This window comes from Mus caroli, unplaced genomic scaffold, assembly GCF_978045245.1.
Source record: "Mus caroli unplaced genomic scaffold, Mus_caroli_1 scaffold_7, whole genome shotgun sequence".
Lineage (NCBI taxonomy): Eukaryota > Metazoa > Chordata > Mammalia > Rodentia > Muridae > Mus > Mus caroli.
The window spans coordinates 144007167-144017168 of NW_028227262.1; the positions used below are offsets into that span (position 1 = coordinate 144007167).

Consider the following 10002-nt stretch of genomic DNA (forward strand, 5'->3'; position numbering starts at 1 on the left):
TGTTCTTTTAGTGTCTGTATAACATCCGTCCAGGATCTTCTGGCTTTCATAGTCTCTGGTGAAAAATCTGGTGTAATTCTGATAGGCTTGCCTTTATATGTTACTTGGCCTTTTTCTCTTACTGCTTTTAGTATTCTATCTTTATTTAGAGCATTTGTTGTTCTGATTATTATGTGTCGGGAGGTATTTCTTTTCTGGTCCAGTCTATTTGGAGTTCTGTAGGCTTCTTGTATGTTCATGGGCATCTCTTTCTTTAGATTTGGGAAGTTTTCTTCTATAATTTTGTTGAAGATGTTTGCTGGTCCTTTGAGTTAAAAATCTTCATTCTCATCCACTCCTATTATCCGTAGGTTTGGTCTTCTCATTGTGTCCTGTATTTCTTGGATGTTTTGAGTTAGGATCTTTTTGCATTTTACATTTTCCTTGATTGTTGTGCCGATGTTCTCTATGGAATCTTCTGCACCTGAGATTCTCTCTTCCATCTCTTGTATTCTGTTGCTGATGCTCGTATCTATGGTTCCAGATTTCTTTCCTAGGGTTTCTATCTCCAGTGTTGCCTCATTTTGGGTTTTCTTTATTGTGTCTACTTCCCTTTTTAGGTCTAGTATGGTTTTGTTCATTTCCATCATCTGTTTGGATGTGTTTTCCTGTTTTTCTGTAAGGACTTCTACCTGTTTGATTATGTTATCCTGTTTTTCTTTAAGGATTTGTAACTCTTTAGTAGTGTTCTCCTGCAATTCTTTAAGGGATTTTTGTGCTTCCTCTTTAATGTCTTCTACCTGTTTAGCAGTGTTCTCCTGTATTTCTTTAAGTGTGTTATTAAAGTCCTTCTTGAAGTCCTCTACCATCATCAGGAGATATGCTTTTAGATCCGTGTCTAGCTTTTCCGGTGTGTTGGGGTGCCCTGGACTGGGCGAAGTGGGGGTGCTGGGTTCTGATGATGGTGAGTGGTCTTGGTTTCTGTTAGTAAGATTATTACGTTTACCTTTCGCCATCTGGTAATCTCTGGGGTTAGTTGTTATCGTTGTCACTGTTTAAAGATTGGAGCAGAAGCTGTGCTCCACTCACCAGAAGTCTTAAGATCCTGTGGCGGGTGTTGTGGGTAGCTGGCGAGTGTCAGCCGACCCTGCGCCCCAGCTGTCCTGGTGCTTTTCTGACCGGAAGAGGCTTGTGGCCCTATGTAGGCCGGATTTCTCTCTCCCCAACCAGAGCAATCTCAGGTCCCGCGTGATTGGACTGGAGCAGAAGCTGTGTTCCACTCACCAGCAGTCCCAAAATCCTGTGGCGGGGGTCGTGGGTAGCTGGCGGGTGTCAGGCAACCCTGCGCTCCAGCTACCCCGGCGCTGATCCGGCTGGATGAGGCCTGTGGCCCTACTCAGGCTGGCAGATAATTCTTTATCAACTCCTGTGTGCCTATTTTCCATTCAATCCGCAGGGTCAACGCCCTTCTAACTTTCTCTCTTCCCACAAATCCTATGTGTGGCAGGGGTAGTCAACCTTGGTCCTTGGATCAACAGAAAGCTATTCTTCCTCCACTGCCATTTCTAGTCACCATCCTGCTTGAGATCTTTGTATCATGCATGAAACCAAAAGATGCACACAAGAATGTAATTTTGGCACTAATAGTGATTTGGCAATATTACCATGACAAAGGTTTAAGGAATAGCAACGAGGGAAGAAAAATGTTCAAAGGAGACACTGGGGTAAAGAGTTATTGTCACCCTAGACAAAAATTTCAAGAATAGTCAGAAGCAAACTGTTGCCATTCTCAGAGATCTAAATACACAATCCCTCTTGAGAAAAAAAAAAAAAAAAAAAAGCTCTTGCTTGTTTGCCGGGGAAACTCTGGAGGCAGATTGGTTGTGAAATGCAGGCTTTGGATGTGGTCCAGAAGAGAAGGCTGAACAGAGGGCCGGGAATGCCTATCTGACAGTCAAATTGGGATGGATCTTCAAACAAGTGTGACTGGCTCAAGACTCTGTGAAGAAACAAATCAAAACAAAACCAAACCACGAGTGGTAGACACTCTTTCTTAAGAAACAAAACAGCGAAGCTTGCTGTGTTCCCCAATAAGCACCGTCTACAGGATTACCAAATTCTGTGCTGCAAATCCGTATAAAAACTTGCTCAGCACAGGAGCTGGTCCTTCTCTGCCACCCTGGAAACCAGGAACTTGGGATTTGAGGTGCTGGGTTTTTCCTCTGATAAGCCAGCGAGCGCTCTACCACCCTACCACCGAGCCACACAACCCAGTCTGAGAAAAATAATATTTTCTTCCACATAGTCAAGATGCTAACTACAGGGGACTCAGTCGAGGGAGACTGATGGAATTATTTACAGGTAAACATCCTTCGCTCTTCTCTGACTTCTTCCCTGAGTCACACAGACAAGCCAGGGCTACAGAGTGAGATTCTGTCTCAAAACAAGCAAACAAATAAACCTATTGTTAGAGGGCAAGGAAGGAGGGCAAGAGGAGAAGGGAGGAGGGGAGAGGAGGGGAGGGGAGGGGAGGGGAGGGGAAGGGAGGGGAAGGGAGGGGAGGGGAGGGGAAGGGAGGGGAGAGCAGGAGATGGGCAGAGTCTGAAAACCCTATACAAGGGAATCCTAGTTGTAACACAGTGGAACAAGAGAGATGGGTCTTGAGCAAGTTTAAATACGCGTGCTAAAGAGAGTGAGAACCTCGGAGGGAGCTGGAAGCTCAGGATCATCTGCCAGAAGCTGCCACGTGACTTATGCCTTCATCCACAGAGAATGAAGAGCCCAGAGGTATGCTCTATGTCAGCTAAGATGCTACCGAATGTAAAAGCCCGTTCTCTTTAAAGGGGAAAGTATTAAGTCAACACAGTTGAAAAGGACTCTGTGTTTGAGATAGGAGAAAAGCCTACACCTAACTCTCATGCAAAACGTGAGCTCACCTTCTCCTTAAGGCTGGCAGGCAATTCAACCTCCATAGTGTCTGTGAAATACAAAGAAAGAAAAAGAAAAAAAAAAGAAAAAAAGAAAGACACCAGACTTAAATATGAGATAGTAAATAGTAAAACACTTCTGCAGTCTGAGCCAAATGAAAGGCAGAAATTAACTCTCCAAAAATAGCACTTCCAAGTCCCTCAATACAGCACTACCCTTAAACACATCCGAACTCCCTTCTGGGCTGTTGACAAAGAGTTCAGTAGCAAAGAGCACATGGGCCACAAGCCAGAGCAGGGACTAAAAGAGTAGGTTCCTGCCTTTCTATCATAGCCTTTATCCAAAGAATCTCTGATATTTTGAGTCCACTGACTACCGCTGCCCATGATAGACACCGGCCTCCATTCATTACAGTGCAGACCTGGGCTTCCAGGTTCCAGTCAAACTGCAATCGCTTGTTTCTCAGGTGTTTCCTTCAGTGGGTTTTGGCACAATCTCCAACCCTGATTCGGGGTGCAGGGGGTGTGGGTGGGGTGGGCAGGGGGTGGTGTCCTTCTCTCTTTGTGCTGTGGCAAGCTAGGAATTGTGAAGGAGTCTGTAGAGTCAACTGTTTATCAAACAAGCAGATGCCATGATTAGTATCCAGAGAAGGAATCAATGCATCACTTAGACCACAGGGCTCCCAAAGCACATGACCAGAAAAGTGGCTCACTAGCTATTCTTCCTGGGTAACAGCACACAGCGGACCTCAGAATGCAAGGAAAACACACATGCTCACAGCACTCTGTTGGCCTCGTACCCAGCTGGCCCTCTGGGTCTGTGGGCTCTAGGTGTATGAATCCAATCAACTATAGATTAAAAAAAAATCTGAAAAAAAAAAAAACTGTCTGTATTGAGCACAGCCATATTTTTCATCGTTTCCTAAGCGATACAGCACATCAATTTGTACAGCATTTACATTGTATTGTGTGTTATCACAGGTGCCGATAATTGAAAGGCGCACAGAGGAACACGCATAGGTTCTAGGCAAATAATGCGCCATCTTACACAAGTGGAAATTGACTTTCATTGGATTTAGAGTTGTGTGTGTACAGAGGAGGGGTCCTGGATCCAATCTCCCAGATATATGAAGGGACAATTTAAATATAAAATATCTTGAAGTAGGACAGTTCTTTGTGCTGGGACACAAAAGCCTGGAACTGGGTGCCCTCTGGCCTAGACCCGAAGCTCGTTCGCTCGGCACGCCTAAGCAGGCTTTGCTTGACACTCTCTGATTTTTTCCTGTTCTGAACTCCATGACTAACCTAAAAGGCATGTTTTTGTTTCTGTTATTGTTTGTTGTTTATCTGTTTTGTTTTGGTTTGTTTTGTTTTTCATCTCCCTTCCTCCTGTTGGCGGCTAGGATTTTCAGCTTGCCTGTCCTGGGTTTTATTGTTTGTTTGTTTTTACTGTTGGTTTTCTTTTGTTTTTGTCTTTCCCCAACTTTAATAAGTATTGTCCTTGAGCTTCTTCCTGAACCATTTTTTTTTTTGAGTTTTTTATTTTAAGGACACTAAGACCCAAAGAGAGAGTTTACGTGGCAGTGGTAAAGTCTTACAGAGTGTCCTAAAGTGAGAGGCGAAGCAGAGGCTGGGGCAAGGGAAGGAAGGGCCCTGATCTGAAGAATAAGCCAAGGAGGACTGCTGAATGTTAGCTGGGTGCCATCTGTTTACAAGGTAAAACAGGGAATGTCTTACCAACTAGGACCTAGAATCTTCCAGGACAGACGAGAAGTGCCCTGTTGGCAATAGTATAAGAAGCTGAAGAGAGTATTTAGAGATGTTGAATAGATAGGGCATTTCAATATAGCTGTGATGGCCAGGAGCTTTGAACACTGGGGCGGATCCATGTGGGATATGGGAAATACTGGTCAGTTAAAATTACAGTAGGGAAATATCACTTAGCGGCAGAGTCAGTCTTGCATGTATGGGACCCCTAGTTCAATTCTCAGTACCAGACAAAAACAGACAAATCCACACCATGGGTGGTTAAGATGGCTGATTAAAGATGCCTGCCTGCCAAAAAAGAAGGAGGAGGAGGAGGAGGAGGAGGAGGAGAAAGGAGAAGAAGAAGAGGAAGCCTACCTCCAAGCCTGACATCCAGAGTTCGGTCCTCAGGACCCACAGGGTAGAAGGAAAAAATAGACCCCTCCTCTGACTCCCCTTAACCTTCCCTCCTAATACATGAGCACACAAAATTAATAAATAAAGTAATATAAATATTATGTGGGAGTCTATTTTATTTTATTTTTATTTTTTTTTGATAAAATTTCTATTTAGCTTTAATATACATCTTCAAGTTTAAATAAAATTTTTTTCTTTGTGATGTTAAGTGATCGCTATGTTATTTTCTTTGAGAATATCTCTTTTTTCATTAAAATAATTTCTAAACCACTCTATGTGCTCGACCTTCTGTTTAACACTCAGATATGGGTTTTTGGAAAGGCCACAGGTCACCAGCTCCATGAACAGACGGATTGGTCCTTGCTTGGGGAAATCCTCCAGGTACTTATCCAAAAATATATGCTCATGGAATTCGGAGCCATCGTCATCTAAACCTGCTTCATTGTTGACTGGGAGCTCCCACAGCTTCCCCTCCTTGGTCCACTGTATCATCTCCTCAAATCCATTCCCAAAGGGCTGGTCAGTTATCGAGGCTAACTGCTTAGCAAACTCTATCTCCCAGAGAGAAGGTGATGCTTCTGGTTCAGGTGCTTCATCAGCAAACGCCTTAACATCAAAAACTGAAAGTCTTTTCCCCTTGAATAAATATTTCCTTTTTCTGAAATCAGCTGGCTTCTCCTGGTTAAGAGAACTGTCCATGTCTTCGTCAAACTGAATCTGGTGCTGTGGCCTTGAACTAGCTCTCACGGAAGACTTGGCAATTTTCATATCTGATATTATGTGAGTGAAGCTGATCCTGCGCTTCTCTCTGTCCTTCTGAGCCCTCGACTCCTCCTCGTGTTGCTGCAGCTGCCTGAGCAGCTCTGACTTGGTTGTCTGCTTGTCGAAAGGTAGAAAATCTGCGACGGCTGACGCCGCGGCCACCAACTCAGGACTCAGGAACTCATTCCTCTTCTTTGGAGGGTCTTCCCGAGCTTTCTGAAGCCTGTCAATGGTAGCCTCCAGACTGGCAGAAGGTTTTCTGCCACGCGGCTTTGCTGTTTTCACATTTGCTGTGTTCAGGTCAACTTTCATGTCCTTAATAATGTCCAGCAGGTCTTTTTTCAAAGTCTCCTTTCCCCTGCCTTGGCTCTCTGCTGCCTTCTGGGAAATTTCATTGGCTGGAACAGACTGGTCATCTTTCTTGCTACATATCAATCTGCTAGTGCAAAAATGTCTTTGGATATTATTTTCTGTCCTCACAGCTCCGGACTGAGCCGCGGGTAGCACAGCCACCGAGACGTCCCGGTTTCCACAGGACAAAGGGAGGCCCGAGAAAGGGCGAGGACGTAGAAATGCCGGGATTCTGTGGAGCATCGTGTAAATACAAACTCAAGCCAGAGCACAGCCAGAAGCACCGGGAGTCTATTTTAGACTAGCCTCTTGCACTAGAGCTCCAACAGACAGGGCTAAGAGTCCAAAAGGAGTCACAGGCCAAAACTCCATGTCCACACACTGAAACAATGGTTGTTATTAAACACTCCCAGATAAATCAGCATTAGAGAGATAGCCAACTTTCCAACCGGCCAGGCCAGTTTCAACCAGCCCGACAATGAAGTTCCCTCAGCCTTCAGTGTTTTTCCTCCTTTCGGTCAGCACCTCACTGTTGCAAAGTCCAAGCTGGCTTCAGATACACAATTCTCAGCCTCCGTCTTGTGAATGTTGAAATTACAGGTGTGTACAGCCGTGCCCAGCCCTCTGCCTTAAATATCACACTGCAAAAGGAATGCTGAAGTATCTGTATGTTAACAGCCCAGCTATTTTTCCTATGGAGAAAGTAACTTTTAAATGTCTCCTCTTTTTGTATAGGCTATCTTCTGCCTTTTTCTTCTTTTTCTGTCAATACAATTAACTTCGTTAGAGAAGATGATAAAGCAAATATCCCAACAGTGTGTCCACATAGGACCCTGGTGGGAAATCCCTTTCATTGAGGTTTATGATAATGAAAGGACACCAGCACCGTGATGGGAACTCACGGTAGGAGGGAGACATTAGACAAAAGCAATATAATACAAAGAGATCTGAACATAAGGGGCCTTAAAGGGGCTGGAGATTCTTCCCATTAAAGCCTGCAGTTTCAGACAGACAGACAGACAGACAGACAGACACCAACACACTGAGAGAGAGGGAGAGAGTGGGGGAGGGAGAGAGGGAGGGAGGGAAGGAGGGAGAGAGAGAGAGAGAGAGAGAGAGAGAGAGAGAGAGAGAGAGAGAGAGAGAGAGAGAGAGAGAGAGAGAACATGCTACCGTGAAGGGGATAACTTAGAGAGGCCAGAGGATTGTCTTCAGAGAGCAGCCTTTATCTCTAGATGAAATCCCCCCTGAAGAACCTCATGGTGACAGATTCCCCAGAACAATGTGAAGTTCTGGCTCTCTCTAACCTTTCAGGAGTGGCTGGAAGTTTTACAACTTGTGGTTTTGTTTGCAACAGCATACAAGGCATTTACTTTGGGGGTCAAGATAACCAGCCCTCTCAACACAGACACGTTTCCCTACGTGTTCTGAGACCTTCAGCATGCAATTGTTACCTGTCGTGAACTGATTGTGTAACAGCACAGCAGAACATCTTGCTCCTGTTCCAGCTGAACCTTAAGACGGCAGATCCACCTTTCCCCCAGTTCCCTTCTCTTCCCCCTAGCCTCTGATGACCTCCATACTACTCTCTTCCTACAGTCACCTGTTGCAGCGCTCACATCTGAGAGCACGCCGTATTAGTTGTCCTGGGCCTGGCTTATTTCAGTTATCTCGGTAATCTCCAGGTTCATCACCTGCCATCACAGATGAGCAGTTTGGAGGTTGTAGTGCTCTGTGTTTGTTCACCTTTGACAAATAGTTGCTCTGTTCCCTTAAAAGTTTTTTAACAGTTTTATATCACATGCATGATAAAAGATTGAAAGATCTGTCCTTCAAATGGAAGCTGGGATGAAGACTGGGCCCGCCCCCCCCCCCTCCTCTCTCTCCCTTGCTATCTCTGTTTATCTCTGTCTGTCTCTCTTTCTCTCTGTCTCTGTCTATCTCTCTGTCTAACTCTGTCTCTCCCTCCCTCTCTCTCTATCCATCATCATTACCACGCCCCCCAATAACAGGGAATGTCTGCTTGGAGACACAGAACATAATAAATAACAAGTAAGTAAAGGAAAACAGGCAGAGTAGCATGCAGGAAGCCTAGCTGTGCACCCGTTCAAGCTATGTTGACAGGAGAGAGACCACCATCTACTGCATTCATTCCTTGCTATTTTTGTCTGCTTTTATCATGGATAGCAAAAAAAGAAAAAATCTAACAAGGGTGAGCAAGAATCTGAAAATTAATTTCCTTATCCTGCTGGCTAGTTTTATGTCAACTTGACACAAACCAGAGTCATCAGAGAGAAGAGAGCCTCAATTGAGAAAATGCTGCAAGACTGGGCTGTAGGCAAGCATGTAGGACATTTTCTTAGTGATTGATAGGATTGGACCCAGCCGATTGTATGAGGCTGGGCTGGTGCTCCTGGGTTCTATAAGAAAGCAGGCAGAGCATTCCTTCAATGATCAACAGCAATGTGGAGACCAGATAAACCCTTTCTTTTCCCAGTTGCTTTTGGTCATGGTGCTCTATTACAAACATACTAATCCTGACTAAGACAGTTGGATTGGACCCAACACTTTTCAGATGCATAACCCTGGTTATGATTCTTAATCTTGGGCCGCATTTCTGTCATTAGAAATGAGAGAGAGTAATAATATCTAACTAAATGAGATTGTTAATTAAATAGGAAGTGCTCAGTAAATGATTGCTGGAGCTGTTATTTCAGCTGGCTCATCACTAAGTCTTCTTTTTCGACTTTGTAAGGCAGTGTTCATAGTTGGGAGAGGACAGCCATGAGCAGCATAGCTCTGAACAATGGAAACTGTGCGCCCTAAAACACATCAAAACAAATTATATTCCCCTCTGAGAACATAAGAATATGAAATCTACCTCATATAGTGTTTGGAGGTTTGAGGAGTTGAAAATACTAGAAAGAGAAAAAGCTAAAGACAGACATGATGAAATAGTCAAGTCTCAAGAGATAGATTTACTTTCTGGCCTAAGGTTCAAGTTATCAAAAACGTTAAAGGCTGACTTTCAAATTTCTAAATTAATTTCATTAAGTTAATTTCTACATATATCATAAGGCTATATTGAGCCAACTGAAAACATTAATTTAAAACTTGAGATCCATAGCTGGGCCATGCCCCATTAAGAATAACTATTTTTAATAATTATTTCATGACTAGCATATTACATTGTATCTTAGATTCATGGATGTTTTGGACTTCTATCAACAAGTTTATGTTTCAACCTAGTATTGAGAGACTAGGAGGTAGACAGGTAGAGAGAGGGGTCACAAAGGGGGACTAAAGATGGCAAACTTCCACGTTTCTTCTTCACACTCCTGATGAGAGACAGAGGCCTAAAGACATGGTGGGCTTTCTCTGCTGCCAGCAGGATTCCTGCCTATGGACTGGTCTGACAAGTTCAAGGTCAAATCACAACATGTTTATTCCAAAGTTATGGGACTATCAACCTCCCTATCTTTATTAGAAGGGAGAAGGACACCTCACAAACCCTCAAGACTCCCAGCCCTCAAGGAGAGACAAAATGTGGGCTCTGGAGTTCTGCTTCCTCTTTGTAGAGACTCTTGCTCTTGTGTGCCTTGCTGTTTGTGTATATATGCATGTGTGTGTATGTGTATATGTGTGTATATATGTGTGCATGTGTGTATATGTGTGTATGTGTGTATATGTTTGTATATGTAGTTGTGTGTATAGTGTATGTATATGTGTGTGTTTGTGTATATATGTTTGTGTGTGTATGTTTGTGTGTGTGCAAGTATATATATGTGTGCATATGTGTGTATGTATGTGTATGTTTGTG

At 43.8% G+C, this 10002-nt stretch overlaps 1 protein-coding gene across 1 annotated transcript; it reads right to left on the reverse strand.

Annotated features, from left to right (window-relative positions):
• Positions 1-5216: 5216 nt before the first annotated feature.
• On the reverse strand, positions 5217-6460 carry LOC110296500 (small ribosomal subunit protein mS31). Its single transcript, XM_021165206.2, has one exon. The coding sequence runs from the start codon at positions 6423-6425 to the stop codon at positions 5274-5276; it is 1152 nt and encodes a 383-aa protein (XP_021020865.2). The 5' UTR covers positions 6426-6460; the 3' UTR covers positions 5217-5273.
• Positions 6461-10002: the final 3542 nt, after the last annotated feature.

Bases quoted from the DNA above. Each gene is read 5' to 3' on its own strand.
- LOC110296500 (XM_021165206.2), bottom strand. From the start codon at position 6,425: ATGCTCCACAGAATCCCGGCATTTCTACGTCCTCGCCCTTTCTCGGGC.